Below are 18,883 nucleotides of genomic sequence, written 5' to 3'. Positions count from 1 at the left end.
AGGAGTATTCTCTGAAACGTTTCCACATTTATTTACGTACATTCCAAACAGTTATTACAAGAAATCATTTTCCCACCCTATTTAATATTTAGAGATTTCTTCTGTTGGAAATAAAAGAACACAGCAAACCGAAGTAACATACCTCTGACCCTCCAGCGCCCCTGAGCCACCGTATTCACTGCCACAGGCCTGCCGCCCCCTCCTCCTCTTGGCCTCTCAGCAGATGAGCCAGGTTGCAGAGGCCGCGGCGCAGCTACACAAAGTCACAGAATTTGTTTTGATTTTTTCCATCCATCAGGTCATAGAGGAAGCTGCCACTGAGCCTGACACAGAGTTAGTCCTCAGAAATGTGGCATGAATTAGTTTGAATGAGGTGACTAAAGGATTAACAAGGAGTGGTTAAAGGAAACGATTAAGAAAGGCCTGTGGAGGGGCAGTCAGAAGTAGGGTTCTCTAAAAGCTTTCTGCAACCACTTACTTACATACATTTTAAACAGTTCCCACAAGATATTTTAAAATTTTAAACAGTTAATACAAGAAAAACATGAAGTGAACGGTTTATGACTAAAAACTGTTTATGATATATAAAAAAGCAAATCTGGGAATTTAATTCCCTATGACTCCAGGCCTCTAGTTAAAATATCTTTATGTATTGACGTTATTGGTATTATTTCCATTTTATTCTATTGATGTGCTGTCTTGTGAGCCAGAAAAGTGACTTTAGCAACTCTGAAAACCAGCAATCAATTCCTTGAGATTACTGTTATTTGAGAAATCCAGTTAGTTTTGCACAAGGAACTGGCTTTTGCTCAGCTTCCCTCTCTCCCTGAGGTAAGTGAACAGGTGCCGCCGTCTCCTCCATGTGACCTTTATCCCGTACTTCTCCTCAGGGGTGTCTTGCACCAGAACAGGCCCAGGCTCCGGGCTCATGGGGGTCCTAGGGTGAGGGGAACAGCCTGGAAGGCTGTTTCCTCCCTGATCTGGGTCAATGGGCCGCTCCTTCACAGAAGATGACTCTGGGGTCAGGATATCAGGTGGAATGAACACAAACGGCAAGTTTTGAAGTTCATGTGCTGACAGCTCCCCCCAGCTCTGGGGACTGAGCATTGGAACTAAGGGTCTTCCGGAAGGGTCCTTTCCTGATTGATTGGGGCACTCTCTGGTTAAGGGGATCCCAAGTGCGGCTGAACTGGAAGAAGACTGTGGACTCTCAAATGTTAGATGTGGAAACTTGGAGGTGGTTGATTTTCGACTTGAATGTCTTGCCTGGTCTCGGTGATGACGTTTCCGCTTGGCTGGGAACCAGCTTTCTGCTGTTGCATCAAACTGAGGTGATACCTAAAGACCAAAAAAAAAAGGTGAGGGGAGCCAACAACCAAGTACAAACCTGAGGAAGGCAATTACTCCAATGGCCAGAATCCTAAATGGGGGCCCACTATGGTAATGGACACAAAACAAAAACATCTGTCTAATGGGATATTGATGGAAAGAGATATGAGCTTTGGGCCAGTCATTCAATCTGTCTGGCTTTCACTTTCCTCATGTGTAAGGAAGGGGACAATGCCTCTTCACTTTATCACACCAGACGGCTGCAACTTGTTTAAGTATCTTTAAACTGACGGCAGAGATCAGCAGTCCTACTCCCCACCGATCCCCAGCACCCAGCAGAGCGCCTGGCCCCAGGGAAGGCCCCCAGCAAAGAATGAATGGCCGAATGCAAGAATACTGAGCAAGACCACGTTTGGAAAGCAACTAGCATAGGGCCTGGCACATGATGAGTTCTCAAGAAATGTTCGTTTCTCCTCTCATCCCGAGGATTCTAACATTTAAGTTTCTTCTATGATCGTGAAGCGAGTATCACGGTTCTTCCAAGCCATCCCGAACAAGTTAGTTTATGAAGGACTCTACTCAGAGTTTCTGCTTTTTTCTGGCCCTTTTGCTGTCCTACTTCCCTGACATACAGCAGCCATATTCTCTCCCCAGGGCTTTTAAACTGTCCAAACATGACATATGCCATTCCTGTGGCTGTTCTTCAAGCTCAGTCCATTACACACTATGCAGAGCACTGCGCCAACCGCCTCTCACATGAAGCTCAGGGAACAGCCTCATTTGCACTCGTTCTGCCAGCTCCTGGGTAGTGAAACTCTTATAGTGATCTCTCTCTCAGGAATGGGGGGAAAGACTCCGATCCCAACCACACCATGCCTCAGTCTGAACTAAGAAAAGAAGATACGCCGGAGAAGATGGCTGATGATGGATCAAAGAGTACCTTACCTCCCTGTCCCTGCCCCCATGAATCTTCTTATTCTTTGGAGGCCCTGGCTCGAGGGGCAGAAGGGTCAGCATTGTGAGAAGCCTAACAGAGTAGAAGTCAAAGTAAGAATCCATGGCCTACCCAGGAAGTGATGGCGTTGTGGTCAATGGGCTTGCTGGGCACCTGTCTAGTGTGCGTGATTGGAAGCTGGGGAGATCCATAGTGGTGTTTGGGGCCCTCCAGTGGTTGGTGGTGGAATAGCAGCTGGGCTTTCTGGCAACTTTGGCGGCGTTTTCTTCTGGGAGGCATCAAGTGGTGAATAAAGAGCAGTTAGTAACCACATCGTGCTGGTTGTAGTCAGGTCAAGGGAGTGGCTCCAATTCCAACCCATGCCTGCAGAGAAGAAACAAACGGTGGGAGAAAGTAATTCTGATGATTCCCCAGCTTTTCCTCATCCCCTGCCAGCCAGTTCTACTCTCAGCTACCACCCCTACCTTGTGACTGTGGGTGCACAGCTTCCTGTACACACCATCAAGTAAAAACATGTGGTTCACATTCAATGACATTTGCTCAGTGGGCATTTATTGTGCAAGTGTTCAGCACCATGCTGGGCGGTGGGAATTTAAAGATGAATAACCATTTATTCTATGATCGTTTATTGAGTGCCAACCACTTGCAGAAACACAAAGGTCAGACTGTCCCTGCATTCAAAGAGCTGAGAGTCTAGCAGAGGGAGACAGACAATTAGAACAATGGGAAGAATGCTTCCACTCCTCCCAGGGGAGGCTTTCCAGAGAGGGTGATACCTGACCCGGGTGTGAGGGCTAGGGAAAGCCAAAGGCAGGGCGGGCACCGAGGAGCAGCACGTACAAAGGCAGACGCACAAAGGAGCACTGTGGATTCAGGAAATCACGGACTCCATATAGCTGGACACGGCGTACGGAAGATGAATGGCAAGAATTGAGGCTCGACGGGGAGTCAGGGTCGGGTCAGAAAACCACAGGCTATATGGTTTGGGCGTTAGCCCAGGTGGTCATTGAAGACTTTCAAGCAGAAGGGTATGATCACACTTGGATTTTTTTTAACTTTTTACCCTGGATAATTTTGAACACACACCAAAGCAGAGTGAATACTACAGTCAGCCCCATGTAGCCACCACCTAGCTCCGACCACCATCAACCCATGGCCAATCCTGAACCATCCAGACCCCTATCCACTTCCCCACCCCTGTACTGTTTTGAATAAAATATTATATTCCTAGTTATTATGTCATTCCCATTAACACAACTAATATACATACATACATATATCTTAATATTATTAAATATCCAGAAGGGTTCAAATTTTCAACTGTCTCATAAATGTCATAATTGGTCTTTTGTTTGTGTTTGTCTTTTAGACAGATCATCCTGGCGACAGTGTGAAAGGAGAGACCACGTACCCTGGAAGTAGGGAGACCAGTTTCAGGAGGTTGCTGTGTTACCTAAGTGAGAATGATGGAGCCTGAACCCAGGTTGTCAGGGGAGATGGGAGGCTGGAGACAGAGGCAGGGTCAATAGGACCCACAAAGTAATAAAAAGTCTGAAAAAGTGGCCATTGAATCTAGTAACCAGATCAACTTTAGTAAGAGCTTTGACAAGGGAATGGTGGGACAGAGGTCTGAAAGCAATTCGCAGGGAGGTAAACGGGAGGTGCAGCTGAGCATCCTGGAAAGTCACACAACAGGGCAGATTGGTTCCACTATACATTCATAATTCATTCATTCAGTCAACAACAAAAAAGTAACATACTCTGACTGAGGTTACTAAGCAGTGGAGATACAAGTAAAGAAAAAAAGAAGAACAAACTCTCCACCCTTGGGGAACTAACATTTTTAGGGAGAACACAGGTAATAAATACATCTGTTTGTTCATTTATTCATTCAACAAATATTTATTGAGTGCCTACTGTGTGCTAGGTACTGTTCCAGGTGCTGGAAATATCCACCAGAGAACAAAATTAAATCCTTGTTTTCATGGCGCTTACATCCTAGTTGGAAAGTGATAAAAGGAACAGAGAAAAATCAAACAGGATAAGGCATTGAGCTGGGTGCTGTTTCAGACAGAGTTGTCAGGGAAGCCCATGTGAAAAAGTGATACTTGAGCAAAGACCTGAATGAAGAAAGGAGAACAAGCAAACAATAGAAAGATGTGAGTGAAGAATATTCCAGGCGAGGAGAATAGTCAGTGCAAAGACCACAAGGTGGGAAGACATCTGACTCGTTCAAGAAACAGTAAGATCAGCATGGCTGAGCCGGAGAGTGGTGGGAGATGAGAACCAGCTCAAATGACACAGGGCTTTACAGGTAAGGTTAAGGACTCTCGACTTAATTATTCTTAGCGTGATAGGAAGCCACTGAAAGGTTCTGGACAAGGAAGTGACATAATCTGATTTATACTTTCAAAAGGTAAGTCTAGGTGCTTTATGAGAAAAGGTGGGTTGGGGAGAGGTGGATGGAGAAAGGAAGCAGGGAGCCCAGTTAGAGGGCTGCTGTAGGAGTCCCTGGAGAGATGACAGCGGCAGCAACGGCTACAGTGAGAATGTTGAAATTAACCAGCCTCAAAGGACACACGTTGTTCAGCAATCTGACCATGTTTCCTCGATCAACTCGGTTTCCACAGATTATCTTAAAACTTTTCCACTTTCTTAAAAAAAACTTCTTAAAACTCCCCTTCTCGATAAATGACCTTACTTCTCACTTCACAAAGAATAAAGGAGACATCAAAGGAAATTCTCTCGTTTTCCAGAAATCAAACATACAAACCCACACAGCCCTGCACCCACCCTCTTTCTCTCTGCTGTAACTAGACGTCAGTCCCTTTTGCTGTCTAAGGTGCTCTCCTCTCGCTGTGCTTTGGAGCCGTCCTCACTCTGTATACCTTTCTTAGGCAATCATCTGCTCACATCTCAATAGCCACCTAGAAGCAGACGACGTAAGTATTTATATATTCAGCTTAAAATTCTCCATACCCAGGACCCATATATCCCACTGCCTACTTGACAACAGCTAGATGTCTCAAGTGCACCTCAAATTCAATACGTTTAAAACTGACTTCATGAACATTTCCCCTGCACCCCCTCCACTAAAGTGATCATCTTCCAGGGCCCTTGAATGGTATCATCATTCGTCCAGCTATGCAGCCAGAAAGCTTGACATTGGCCTTCCCCTCTCCAACCCAACACCAAGCCCTGTCAATACTCCCTCTTGAACGTCTTCAATAATGCCCCTTTCTCCCCTCTCTCTCTACCTCTCCCCACCCTCCTTCCCTGCCACTCTTCAAGTTCCAACAATTCTGGCCAGGAGAATTGCAGTAACCTAACTGGTCTACCCTAATCCACTCTGGCACCCCCTGCAGAGGGACCTTTTAAAAATGCAAATCTGATCTTGACTCACTACTACGGAAAATGTTTGATTTTTGGATAAGGACAGAACCCCTCAGTTATGGCTAAGGTCCTGCTTCCTCTGGCTCCAGCTTCGTCTCACACCACACTCCGTTGAGGTCTCTTAGCTCAAACCCCTCAGCTATCCTTCAGCCTTTGTCCACAACACGCTTCCTCCTGCCACACAGCGTTTGCACACATTATTCCCTCCGCTTTGAGGGTTTCCCTCCCTTCTTTGCATAAAGGCGTCCGATCTCAGACCAAGCTTTAGTTCATCAGAAAAGTCTTTCCCGACCTATCAAAGTCATCACTGACCTCTAACTTATCACTTCACAACTGTAGTTCTCTATTTGCTTATTTGATTCTTTGAAACGTCTGTGCTCCTCTCCTCCCATCAGGCAAGCTCAGGACAAAGGCTCTCCTCGCCACCGCGTCCTAGCGGGGCCTGGCACACAGTAGGTGCTAGACAAAATCTGCTGGGTAAGTGAATGAATACAGTGCTGCCTTATATAACAGACTGGCTGCGGCGAGGAGACAGATCAGTAGGTGAAGACTCGGAGCGGAGGTGGGGCGTAGGGAGTGGTGTAATTGTTTAAGATGGAGGGAACTCGAGCAAGATTACAAGCTGTCCTCAAAGAACTCTCCGTCCAGTCGGGGGACCAGACGACCGCAGTCGGGGGGAAACGGAGAACAATCTCTCCAATGAGGAAGCCGCCCAGGGTGGACTCGAGGGAGGTGGGGAGATGCCGAGGGGGGCGGAGAGCAGTGTCGCCGGGGTCACCCGGAGGCGACTGGGGGCGCAGGAGGGAGCAGGCCGAGGGCCGGCCCCGCATCCCCAGCCGCCCCCGCCGCCCCGCCGGCCCGGGCCCCGACCGCGTCGCCCCTCGAGCCGGCAGCCGCCCAGCCTTACCCGCCTGTGCGCCGCGCCGCTCCTCCCGGCCGCGCCGCGTTCGAGCCCCGAACGCGGAGACAGGGGCCGGCGCCGATTGGCGGCGCGCCGTCACGTGACCGCAACGCTCCGCCGGCGCCAATTTCAAACAGCGGAACAAACTGAAAGCTCCGGTGCCGACCCCACCCCCGGCCCCCGGCCCGCACCCCCTCCCCTCCCGGGATCCCCCGGGGTTCCCCACCCCTCCCGCACCGCTGGGGACCCGGCGGGCCAGGCGCGAGTCCTGCCCGGGGACCCGGCTCGGCCCCAGCTTGGAGGAGCCCGGACCCGCCCTAGGAGCCATAGCCCAGCGGCGGCTGCAGTCGGGAGGTGAGCGGGCCGGAGGCGTGGAGTCCAGGCCGGGCCTTGGCAGAGGCAGGAAGCAAGGTCTCAGGCGCCGAGGTCAGGGGGTCTAGCACCAGGGCGCAAGCAGGAGTGGAGGTCTGGGACCGCACGGGAAGGAGGTCTGAGCGGGGGTGCAAATTTTTTCTACATCCAGCCTCCTAGCCTTATCCTCACTTCTTTCCCAAAGCACCCCTTGGCTGGCCTTCCCTGGAAGTTTGACCTCTGCACCGTGCCCGCTGTCTTGGGAGGGCCAGCGTGGCAGACTGTGGCTGGGATGAAGATTGAGCTCATTCTGCATTAAATCAAAGACAAACCTGCCCACACACTCCCCTGCTCCCAGGTGCTCTCACCACTCTGCAACACTACCTCCACTCCACCCTTTTACAGAGCTCTTTTCCTGGTTCTTGAGAACCCGCTGAAGTTCCCCTGATCGGGATGGGGATGGGGTCAGAGGAGTCACTCTGGAAGTCTCCTGGGCTAGATAAAGTGTTCGCAATGATAGGAAAGAGGCTGGTCAGAGAGTGGAGAGGAAAATTAAGCCTTGGACCAGGAAGATATCTTTTGAGGGTGGGGAGGGAATAATAGTATCTACTGACTGATGGGGGGAGGGAGGGAGGCCTGAAGAGATAGGAGGTGGAAGTAAAACTGAGATTTGAAGGTAGAGGAAACCTAGATATAAAGGAAAGGGAGGAGGCAGGGTGGGGAGGGCCTGTGAACTCTGAGCAGACGGCAAGTGTCATATGAGTGTGACAGTCACTTTTAGGGAGATAGCAGATGTCCTAAAAAAGAGACAGCCCATTCCTCTGTCAAAGTACCTCTAAATGGCATTACACAATTTTACATAATGGTTGAGTATTCCATGTATCTATTAAAATCAACAAAGCACAATTTTTTTTACAGCTAAAACTTTTCCTTAACATTACAATACCACCTTAGCATACTGGTGATAGCACATTCATTAGTCAGGAGATAGGGATTATGGTCTTGGTTCTGGAAGAGAAATTAAGTAATACAGTAACTAACGTGCTTAGAAAGTTAAATTATGAATAAGCACATGTAAGTACTAAAATGTCACTATATAAATATTTTGCAGATTGTGAAAGAAAAATGTACTTTTTTGAATCAATGCCAGGATAATAGCGAAACGTGAACTGAATGGCGCTGCTTAGCACTACGCAGTGCACAACCTGCACGACTTTACTTGGGCCTTGAATAGAGCGGTTTCCCTTTTATCTGAGATCTTGTGAACTGAGAGATGATTTCTTCAGCGATGGGGCAACAGTGCAGTAGGACAATCTGCCTTTCTCCTGTGATTCTACTCACACTGACTCTTATTTGTAAACTAAGATGATATAAAAATATGAGGGCTCTGTTCTAGAATGGATTATGGGATCAGAGTCTTGTCAGGACTCCTAATTGCCAAACGTCCTCCTGTTCCAGATTGCTAGCCAGTCACGGCAAGTGATCTGTGTTATAGCAGGCGGGAGGCGGGAATAGAGATTCCCACATTTTTATAACTGTCCCACTTGTTTCTGTAGCCAAACATTCTTAAGAGTCCAGAAGACCTTTGGCTGTGTTGACCTACATTCAACCCAATCCCGCTTTCCCCCTTTGAATTGCTTCTGTTTGCTTCAATTTTAGCTTTCTTTTGTCAGTAGAACTCATCTCCTTATTGTCTGAGGTGTCTCAGGGGGCCGGTGGGCTCGTGCTTCTGGTCCTAGGTAGAGGAACGCGTCTCTCTCTAACAGAACCTCCTTCTCAGCCTAACAAATCTCTGACATTCTGCTCCTCCTTGTACTTCCCAGAGTCCATGTTTGTGGTTCTCAATGGAGAGTGAAAGCACAGATTCATAATGAGAACCAGCCCCCGTCGGCCACTGATTCTCAAAAGACGGAGGCCGCCCCTTCCTGTGCAAAATGCCCCAGGTGAAACATCAGAAGAGGAGCCCAGGAAGCCCCCTGCCCAACAAGAGCCTGGTCAAGCGCAGGCCTCCAAGGAGGTGGCAGAGCCCAACTCTTGCAAGTTTCCAGCTGGGATCAAGATTATTAATCACCCTACCATGCCCAACACCCAAGTGGTGGCCATCCCCAATAATGCCGATATCCAGAGCATCATCACAGCATTGACCGCCAAAGGAAAAGAGAGTGGCAGCAGTGGGCCGAATAAATTCATCCTCATCAGCTGTGGGGGAGCCCCTACTCACCCTCCAGGACCCCAGCCTCAAGCCCAAACCAGCAATGATCCCAAAAGGACAAAAGTGATCACTGAGACCCTGGGACCAAAGCCTGCAGCTAGGGATATCAATCCTCCTAGACCAACTGGAGCGCTTCCTGGGCAGAGATGGGACAGCGGTGGTATGTGGTCTGGAGGTCAAAGGGGTGAGGACCCCAGGCTTTCCTCTCTGGTGGCAAGGACTGCTGTCCGTAATGTTGATACTTACAACAGACAGGTGTCTAGCCCGGACCAGGGGAAAGTCTTGTCTTTCTTCATCCTGAAACCCTGACCCAAATCCTTTGGGCACTGTCAAAAGTGTTGCAGTTATAATTTAGCGTATCTTTTGCCTTGTTTATATTGGAAAAGGATTTGTTTATTGTTTCTGTTTATCCTTCCCATTGACCAAATAAGGAAGTAAGAATCTTTCTCCATCTTGATAAAGCAGAAAACTGAAGCATGAGGCGGAAAAGCGAATTTCTTTGTGCAGATGATAACTCTTCTGTGAGGTTGCCTTGACTGCTCTCTAAGGCTCAGTCTGGCTCAGATTGAAAGGCAACTTGATCTATGCTCCTGAATTTTTCCTGAATTTCATAATGGGGGAGAATACCTGAGGGCTGCAACCGATTCTGCATGTGTTCCTTGTCCCTAAGGGTGGGGGTCTTGGAGAGGTGACCCCTAACCACCAATATTGATGGGCCTGTTGGGCATCAGATCAGGCAGCTAAGTGGCATCTTGGATTGTTTCCCCTCTAGCTGGCGGTGAGGCAGCAGGCTGCACTCTCGACAGCAGCTTGACCAACATCCAGTGGCTTGGGAAGATGAGTTCTGATGGGCTGGGCTCCTGCAGCATCAAGCAAGAGGAGAAGGAGAATTGCCACTTGGAGCAAAGTCAGATTAAGGTGAGCTCTTCTGTGACGCACTAGGGACATCCTCTGGTGCAGGGAATTTCTAAGACAGGGAATGGACTAAGTGGCCTGTGGAGCAGAATTTCTAGGTTCTGGTGTTAGCACTTATGCACTAATTCTGTGTAACTTTTGAGCTACCTTCCTGTCTGGGATCTTTCTCCCCACATCTGTGAAATTTCCTTGAGGGCAGATTCCTCTTGCTCTCTGTATTCTGTCAGCACTGACTTTAGTACTCTGCCATAGGTAGGTACTTAGTAGGTATTCAGGAAAACGTGAAGAAGTCTTAGTTTGGAAAGCAACTTGAACTTTAAAGAGGCATTCCACAGTATGAAAGGAATACAGCATTTTTAACAGGATAGTTTTATTAGAAGATATATTAATATCAAATAAAGTGAGTTAGATGTGAATTTTAAATACTTTCCCAGCAATCAGAATTGATTTGACCCAGTCGTGTGGCCTGGCTTGTTTTTCACAGTTGCCACACACCTAGATTCTGCTGTATATACCTTTTAATCATTCATTCAACAGCCTTTAAAAGTGAGTTACATGGACATGTACATAAGTAAAAATCAAGCTGTTCTTAAAACTTGTGCACTTTATAAAGTTACAGCTCAATTTTTTTAAATGTGAATGATCAGATCTTTGCCTAAGACTTAGCCAGACGTGTGCTTTGCAGACATTTGTGTCTTACTCTTGGAAATAGTTCTCTCATACAAACGTTGAAAGGAGTTGGGTTTATGCACATGTGCATCAGGAGTAGGAATCAGACTAAGACCCAGGTGTGAAAAATGGGTATGGTTTTCGTATAAAATCAGTGCTTTAAGAATCATAATATATACCCAAAGTTTTCTGAGAGGTTTCAGTTTGCAAAGACTGGACTTCTGCTTATTATTGGGCAGTATCTTCAAGAAAATGAATGATAGAGCAGTGGTTCCACATTGTCTAGGGACTGGACTAGATCATCTCTAAGACCCTTCCTAATCCTTAAATTTTATTTTATGGCATAGTGGTCTCGATGAGTTTGTTTTTAGCATGATTCCATGGGATAAAAGGTTTCTCTAGGGGATGTTGTTCAAGGTGGGGCCAGGGGAAGTCTCATGAACTCTTCCATGTCATTCCCTTGTCTCTTTCCCTTTGGCTTCTCCTAACCCTCAGGTTGAGGAGTCGCCGGGAGCATCAGCATCCTGGCAGGACTCCATGTCTGAGCGGCCGCCATACTCTTACATGGCCATGATACAATTCGCCATCAACAGTACCGAGAGGAAGCGCATGACCTTGAAAGACATCTACACTTGGATTGAGGACCACTTCCCTTATTTTAAGCACATTGCCAAGCCAGGCTGGAAGGTACTATGTTCTTTAACAAGCAGTCGAGGTCGCTGTGGCCCGCCAGTTTGTCTGCACTGGCTTGCGGCGGTCTATGTGCGGTGCTCTGAGGGAGCGGTTAAATGCAAAGGATGCTAGAACTATAACAATGGTATCTTTTGGATTGTGACTCAATCCTGCTGAATCCAGGTAAAATCATCCGAAAGAGCGCTGCCACCACTTCATCCGTCGTTACCCAAGGTTTATGGAGATTCTTCAGCGTAGCACTAAGCCCACTTGTGCCACATTGAACAGCAGCTGGAGTGACTAAGTAGCTTTATGAAAAAATCTTAATGAAAAAGAAACGCTGTCTGTGAGCCTCATGACCCAAGATTCACCTCCTGTAATGTCACACATCATCTCTAGAAGGCAGGGATTCTCTCTTCCTTTTATTCCCGGGGACACTGAGATACTGGGAGTCATCGTAGCTCACACTACAATGTCAGAGCCACACTTAGGTCTTCTGACAGACACTCAATTCCAAGCCAAGGTTTTTCTGTTTTGTTTTCCCCACAGTAGAACTCTTAACTTCACACACATACCTCAACTAAATTTCCTAGTTTCTTGATTTCTTAACCCACCGCTCTTGCTATTGATTATTGCTTTACAGTCTCACTCCAATTTCCTAGCCCCTGACAGCTATCTAGGTCTTTTCTTTATCACCAACCTGAGAAATGGCACCCGTCCTTATCCTCATTGGATAGATGGGTTTGTGGCTCCGGGGGCCGGCTCTGCAGTGTGGAGTGTCAGGGAGAAAGTTGCCAATAGGCAAGGTTGAAACACCAAAGGTGATGTTTCTGAAGCTAAAGTACCTGACAACCGGTTGTCTTTCTCTCCTTTCAGAATTCCATTCGCCACAACCTTTCTCTCCATGACATGTTTGTTCGGGAGACATCTGCCAATGGCAAGGTCTCCTTTTGGACCATTCACCCCAGTGCCAATCGCTACTTGACATTGGACCAGGTGTTTAAGGTGAGCGTCCTGGTCTCATCTCAAGAGGGCCGGAGCTGGAGGTCATAATATCTATCTCAGAGGGAAACAAATCCTCCTGTGATGATCTTACATGATCAGGGCAGAGAGAGAAGCCAGCCAGCCTAGGTGATTTGCATAAAACTCGCTGAATTAGGTATAGTTGACAGACTCCAAATGGCACACTGACGGGCCATGCCAGGCCATGGAGAGCACAGCTCTGGTCCAAATAGAGGACTTCCTGGGGCAGTGCTTCCCTAACTGCCTTGTGGATAAGAATTGCCTGGGATGCTTGTTGAAATACAGCCCCCTAGGCCCTCTCTTGGGGCTTCTGATCCAGTGGGTCTGGGATGACCCAGCAATAAGTATTTTTAAGAAGTGTCTCAGCTGATTCTTGCAGAAAGTGTCTGGAAAAGCTTGTTCTAAAAAAACCCTGTGTTAGGCTGGAGACCAGAAACTGAGCCACCAGAGCGTCTGTTCAGAATGATTGTTTGGGGATTTCAGAGTGCCCACAGGCTGCTGGTAGCCACAGCCGCTCTCCTGGGAGGGACATTTGTCCAGGGCGACCCTCAGCATCAGTCAGGAATAGGTATTTTTCCCAGGTCAGATTTCTGGTCAGACTGACCACGCTGGTGGTAACTTCATCTCATTTCTCTCCCACAATGCCTGACCGCCACCAGCCACTGGACCCAGGGTCTCCACAATCGCCCGAGCACTTGGAATCAGTAAGGTTCTTTCCCTCTGGCTCGGGGCTTGGCCTTGTCTTCCTTTCACTGCTCAGCATGGCTTTAGTGGACAGGGATAAGGCAGGAAGCAGGGGAAGGGAGCCTGTGGCCTCTGCCAGCCCTAAACACGGGGCAGCCCGAGCTGCTGGGAGTGAGCAGTTTGTGACCGCACCTCACCTCCCCAGGAGCAGGGCTCACACCCACTTCTCCCCCGCCACGGGCATCGTGAAGGTGCCCTGAGCAGAGGAGGGCGTGGCGGGGACACGCCCTGGGCTTGGTGCTGCGAGACAGCAACCACGAATGCATGGCACAGGCCTCGCAGGCGGCAGTCTCTCCTCTCACTTTTCTACCTGGTTTTCTTTGCCACTCATAGAGCCACATGCTTTAGCATCCCCTGGGGGTGGTGAGGACACATGGATGAGGCGGTAGGGCCGTCCTGCCATCGTACGTCTGAGTGCTGGCCACCTTTTCCCACTAACAAGGCTCTGGAGACAGTGCTCACCTGCATCCACACCCCAAACCGGCTTTTTCTTTCTGGGCTGTCAGTTAGCTCAGTGCCCAGTACCAGAGCGGCTGGTGGGTTCTCCTGCCTCCTCCCCTGCCTTATTAACCCAGGTTTCTTTCTCTCCCCACCTGCACAAGCAGCAGCAGAAACGACCCAATCCTGAGCTCCGCCGGAACGTGACCATCAAAACTGAACTCCCGCTGGGCGCACGTTAGTATGGGAGAGCGGGCCTCAGGCCTCGTCCTTGTTCTGGGGGCATGGCTTTAGGGAGTCAGACTCCGGGATTCTGGCCCAGCTCAAAAGGATCTGAGCCCAGAGAAGGAGAGCAAAGCTCCTGGGATTGAGAAGGGGCGTGTCCCCGGACCCCTGCTCCTCATCTCTCCCGTTTCTTCCCAGGGCGGAAGATGAAGCCACTGCTACCACGAGTCAGCTCATACCTGGTGCCCATCCAGTTCCCGGTGAACCAGTCACTGGTGCTGCAGCCCTCGGTAAAGGTGCCATTGCCCCTGGCAGCTTCACTCATGAGCTCAGAGCTTGCCCGCCATAGCAAGCGAGTCCGCATTGCCCCCAAGGTAAGTGGCTTCTGTTTTTCTCTGAGGATTAAAAGTGTTGGATCTACAACGTGCAGAGTACTCTGCTAAGTGTTCCTTGAGAAGTTTATAAATCTAGTTGGCTAGACAAGGCATAAACACATAGGAAAATTTAAGAGCATTTTAAGAGCTAAAAAGGAATTTGCATTACAACGTAAGTGGTGTCAGATGGCCCATAAATACCTGATGAGTTTGTAAGAATTCGGATGAGGGTGATTCCAGTAGATGGGCTGGGTTGGTTAAAGAAGAGTTCACAAGGGAAGTGGGTTTTAGAAAGAAGTAGGTTTGGGTAAGCAAACAGGTGTGGAGAGAGCATTCTCATGCTGATACCACTGAGGCAGGAAATGCCAGTTTGTACCATAACAGTAGAGTGATTGGCCCAGGCTAACTTGGGTTTCTCAGCCTCCAAACTATTGACATTTAGGGCAGGCTAACTCTTCGGGGGGTGGGGGGCATGGGGGGTGCTGTCCTGTGCACTGAAGGCTATCTAGCAGCATCCCTCGTCTCTCCCCGCCAAACGCCAGGAGCACGCCACCATGGTGACAATGAAAACGTCTCCAGATGTGGCCAAATGTCTCCTGGGGGAGGGGGGGAGGAATCATCCCTGGGTGAGCATCAGTGGTCTACCTGGAGGGGAAGGTGTGGAGGGTAAGTTAAGACCATATGGTGATGGGCTTGACCCTGTAGAGAAGAGTTTGTGAGCAGCAGCTGACCTGTAACAAAGTAGAGGATAGGACCCCCTGGCCCCCTCAGTGAGATGGAAATACCTGGGCTCTGGAGTTTAGAAAGACATGAGTTTGCTTTTATTTTCTTTATTTAAAAAATATTTTTTAAATATACATAAAATTGTACATACCAACATATATAATTTTACATAAATGCGTGGATGTGACTGTAGCGTGTGTACTATTTTGTTTTAATGCAGTCTTTTTTCCCCCTTTTCTTCTTTTTTGCCTCCCTTCCCCTCACCTTCACCCAGTCCCCCCTGCTCCCCATGATAACCCATGTTGACAATTCAGTATGCATTCTCCGTATTTTATCCACGCTCTTAGTGTAATATACATATGTACACAGTCATAGCCGTTTTATATACACATGCAACGCACAGACCATGGAAAGTGGCATCGTATTACACACACTTTTCTGCCTCATGGAAGTTCTTCCAAGTCACTTGGCAGAGCTCTCGGTCATTGTTTTTTAATAGCCACATGATATTCTGTGGTGTGGCTATGCCGTAAATTTTCCAACCATTCCACTTTTATAGGCACATTTTGTTTCTAGTTTTTTTGCCCTATGAACAACATTGCAATAAATATCTTTGCAAGTATCTTTCTTAATAGTGCTTTTGCTTCTATGAGATAGAGTCCCAGACATGAGATTGCTGAGTGGAAAGGTATTTTAAATCTTACTAAATATTGCTAGATTGGTTTCCAAAAAATCTGTGATAATTCACATTTCCACCAGCAATATGTGGTAAGACCTATATCTTTGCCGGGAATTGGTATTATTAGTCTTTTAAATATTTGCCCATCTACTGTATATAAATGATTTCTCCTTGTTTCATTTTATCATTCTTTGCTTATCAATAAGTGAGCACCCTCTCATTACGTTTGGTCACTTGGAATTTATGAGATGCTTATTTATGGACATTGCCCATCTTTCTATAAGGTTTTGTTAATAATTTGTGAGTTTGTTATTAAAATATTAACCTCTGTCTTTTACGCCAAAGATATTTTTTTACTTCTGTTGTTTGTTTCTTAACTTCGTTGATGGTATCTCTTGCCACAGTGAGATTTTAAATTTTTATATAGTCAAATATGTCTCTCTTCTCTTTTACAGCTTCTGGGTTTCCAGTCTTGGTTAAGAAGGTCACCCCCACCCTCAGATTGTACATGTAGTCTCCTAGATTCTCTTTCAGGATTCGTATGGTTTTAATTTTTCTGTTTACATCTTTGTGTATGGTATAAAATAGACAATTTTATTTTCTCTGTCTTTTACCCCTGGAATTGAACTACCATCTTCATCATATATTCTCATATTAAATAGTTTTTAAGACTTAAAAAAGACAAAAAAGAGGATCAGTACCAGCATGTCACTTATCTTTGTCATGCTCTTGTGCCCCGCCTGTGACTGGGTTCACTCGCAAGGCCGTGAGAGCTCCCTTTCACCTCATCCCTGCTTCCCTTTCAGGTGCTGCTGGCTGACGAGGGGGCAGCCCCTCTGCCCACCGCAGGACCAGTGACAGAGGAGGGACTCCTGCTGGGAGAAGGGCTGTCTCCTCTGCTTCCGGTTCAGTCCATCAAGGAGGAAGAAATCCAGCCTGGGGAGGAAACACTGCACTTAGGGAGACCCATCAAAGTAGAGAGCCCGCCCCTGGAAGAGTGGCCCTCGCCGTGCCCATCTGTCAAAGAGGAACTGTCTCACTCCTGGGAAGATTCGTCCCACTCTCCCACCCCAAGGGCCAAGAAGTCCTACAGTGGGCTCAAGTCCCCAGCCCGGTGTGTCTCTGAAATGCTGGTGATTAAGCGAAGGGAGAGGAGGGAGATGAGCCGGTCCCGAAGGAAACAGCATCTACTGCCTCCCTGTCCGGACGAGCCCGAGCTGCTCTTCTCCGAGGGCCCCGGGACTTCCCGACAAGTCCCAGAGTCTGCTCTCCCGGCAGAGTCCTCCGAGCCTGCCTCTCAGCTGGGCTACTCCCAGGAGGAGGGAGGACCTTTTAAGACACCCAGTAAGGAGACGCTGCCCATCTCCTCCACCCCGAGCAAGTCTGTCCTCCCCATGACCCCCGAATCCTGGAGGCTCACACCCCCAGCCAAAGTGCGGGGGCTAGATTTCAGCCCAGTCCGGACCCCCCAGAGTGCCTTTGGCCCCCTGCCTGACTCCCTGGGGCTGACAGATCTCAGCACCACCCCACTGAAAAGTATCCCCCTCTTTGACTCACCCCGAGAGCTCCTCAATTCTGAGCCCTTTGACCTCACCTCTGACCCCTTCTGCAGCTGCTCCCCCTCACATATGGAAGTCCCCAAGCCAGGCTCTCCTGAGCCACAGGTTGCCAGCCTTTCAGCCAACCGTTCTCTGACAGAAGGCCTGGTTCTAGATACAATGAATGACAGCCTCAGTAAGATCCTGCTGGACATCAGCTTCCCTGGCCTGGAGGAGGACCCACTGGGCCCTGACGGTGTCAGCTGGGCTCAGTTCATTCCCGAGCTGCGGTAGAGACGTGACCTTGCCCTCGCTGCTTAAGCTGTCCACTCGTGCTCGTGTGGCTGGGCCGTCCGAGTCCTCTGAGTGGGAACAGCAGGCAGGGGCCGTCCACTCCACTGGCCCCATTGTGCCTGGTTATGCCGAGGCAGATGCCACGCCATAGCTGCCACTGGGCACTCTGCGAGCAGCGAGGTCCTGGTGACCAATCTCTGCCACCCTATGCTCCCCGAGAGAATCTGACCCCTCACGCTCCCTGCTAGGAACTGAAGGGTGGGAACAGCAAAGACAAGGGTGAAAAGAGATTAGGAGCTCCCCAAACTGCTTGCATCTGTGCTTAGCAGTCTCCCACCTTCCCTGCTTCTTGTAGGGTGGCCCTTGTAAATAGTGTATATTCTCCAAATTATCCTCTAATTATAAATGTAAGCTTATTTCCTTAGATCATTATTTAGAGACTGCCAGAAGGTGGGTAGGATGACAAGGGGTTTCAGTTTGCTTCTGTTCCTTGCTTTGAGTTCCTAGAGAAGGGAGGACCTGCAGTGCATGGTTTCTTCCAGGCCCAAGGTACCCGCCTCAAGAGTTCTTTACTCTAGGCACCCAGACAAGTGGGTCTGCTTCCAGGGTCCCTCTTAGGACCCCTCCTACCCACCTCCCCGTGTTTCCAAGTCAGCTTTCCTGCAAGAAGAAATCCTGGTGAAAAGGGCTCTTGTAATGGGTCAAGAGTTGAATTTGGGGTGGGGGAACGGGTGCATCTGAAGCAGAGTGTGGGTCCCAGATGTATGCCCATGAGATGTTTCTCTGATAACGTCCCTAATCATGCCAGAGAGACTAGCATTGATGAGAACTTGGCCCGAGGCTTGAGGAGGCTGGAAGGGCCCTGATCTGCCTGGCTTCCTTAGCTTGCACCTCAGCTTTGCAAAGAGCCACCTAGGCCCCAGCTGACTGCATGCGTGTGAGTCAGCTCCAGAACACTACTGTAGCTACCTACTCAATAAAGTCCAGGGTGGACATGCTGGTGTCTGTCATGTGTTGCCGTTTGGTCCCTAAGGCATAAGGAGGGGTTGGAAAAGAAAGTGGGTGATGATGAAGATGGTGGTAATGAGGGAAAGGCAGGGCACTTGAAAGAGAGTGCGAAGGGCTTTAGCTTGGTCCCACCTGCAGAGGCACACATCCTTTCTGACACAGACAGTGGCAGTTTTTCCAATGCTGGTTCTGCACAGCTGACCTCTTTTTGGGACCTCTGCATCTGCTGGTTACCTTAGGCCTTTTAGAGCTCCCCAATAAGGGAAGGCCGACACAGGGGTAGACCTCCCCCACCACCCCTGAACTTTGGGGAAGGATGAGTCCAGTTACAGGGGCCTCATGACCACCTCCATGCCCACCCCAAGGCCGGGAAGCCAGCCTACGCTGCTTTGCTCCCCCTGCCTCCTAGGCAAGTCCCTCTCCAGAAGCAGCTCCCATTA

At 48.8% G+C, this 18,883-nt stretch overlaps 2 protein-coding genes across 9 annotated transcripts; one reads left to right on the top strand and one right to left on the bottom strand.

The window, feature by feature from the left end:
* Positions 1 to 7: 7 nt before the first annotated feature.
* On the bottom strand, positions 8 to 6,671 carry RHNO1 (RAD9-HUS1-RAD1 interacting nuclear orphan 1). Its single transcript, XM_023642990.2, has 3 exons — positions 6,585 to 6,671; positions 2,396 to 2,647; positions 8 to 1,338 (listed from the first exon to the last, which is right to left on the bottom strand). The coding sequence occupies exons 2-3, from the start codon at positions 2,561 to 2,563 to the stop codon at positions 781 to 783; spliced, it is 726 nt and encodes a 241-aa protein (XP_023498758.1). The 5' UTR covers positions 2,564 to 2,647; positions 6,585 to 6,671; the 3' UTR covers positions 8 to 780.
* On the top strand, positions 6,669 to 18,428 carry FOXM1 (forkhead box M1). 8 transcript variants are annotated; one of them, XM_001493432.5, is made up of 9 exons: positions 6,669 to 6,932; positions 8,753 to 9,301; positions 9,914 to 10,059; positions 11,221 to 11,412; positions 12,274 to 12,402; positions 13,080 to 13,124; positions 13,770 to 13,839; positions 14,026 to 14,201; positions 16,410 to 18,428. In XM_001493432.5, exons 2-9 carry the CDS (start codon positions 8,800 to 8,802, stop codon positions 17,433 to 17,435), a joined length of 2,286 nt encoding a protein of 761 aa, XP_001493482.1. In that variant the 5' UTR covers positions 6,669 to 6,932; positions 8,753 to 8,799; the 3' UTR covers positions 17,436 to 18,428. The 8 variants fall into 8 exon arrangements, with proteins under 8 accessions (XP_001493482.1, XP_014596202.1, XP_014596203.1 ...); XM_014740716.3 differs by having other exon boundaries at positions 6,674 to 6,932; positions 13,767 to 13,839; XM_014740715.3 differs by having other exon boundaries at positions 6,677 to 6,932; positions 8,753 to 9,325.
* Positions 18,429 to 18,883: the final 455 nt, after the last annotated feature.

The sequence above is a fragment of the Equus caballus genome, chromosome 6 (assembly GCF_041296265.1).
Source record: "Equus caballus isolate H_3958 breed thoroughbred chromosome 6, TB-T2T, whole genome shotgun sequence".
NCBI classification, from domain to species: domain Eukaryota; kingdom Metazoa; phylum Chordata; class Mammalia; order Perissodactyla; family Equidae; genus Equus; species Equus caballus.
This window is presented reverse-complemented; position numbering and strand designations above follow the sequence as displayed.

Excerpts from the sequence above, each read along its gene's own strand:
- RHNO1 (XM_023642990.2), bottom strand. The coding sequence starts at position 2,563 with ATGCCTCCCAGAAGAAAACGCCGCCAAAGTTGCCAGAAAGCCCAGCTG. Across the intron at positions 1,339-2,395 it reads ACAACGCCATCACTTCCTGG|GTATCACCTCAGTTTGATGC; the intron begins GTAGGCCATGGA and ends TTTGGTCTTTAG.
- FOXM1 (XM_014740714.3), top strand. The coding sequence starts at position 8,800 with ATGAGAACCAGCCCCCGTCGGCCACTGATTCTCAAAAGACGGAGGCCG. Across the intron at positions 13,125-13,766 it reads CGCCCGAGCACTTGGAATCA|CAGCAGCAGAAACGACCCAA; the intron begins GTAAGGTTCTTT and ends CACCTGCACAAG. Across the intron at positions 14,202-16,409 it reads GAGTCCGCATTGCCCCCAAG|GTGCTGCTGGCTGACGAGGG; the intron begins GTAAGTGGCTTC and ends CTTCCCTTTCAG.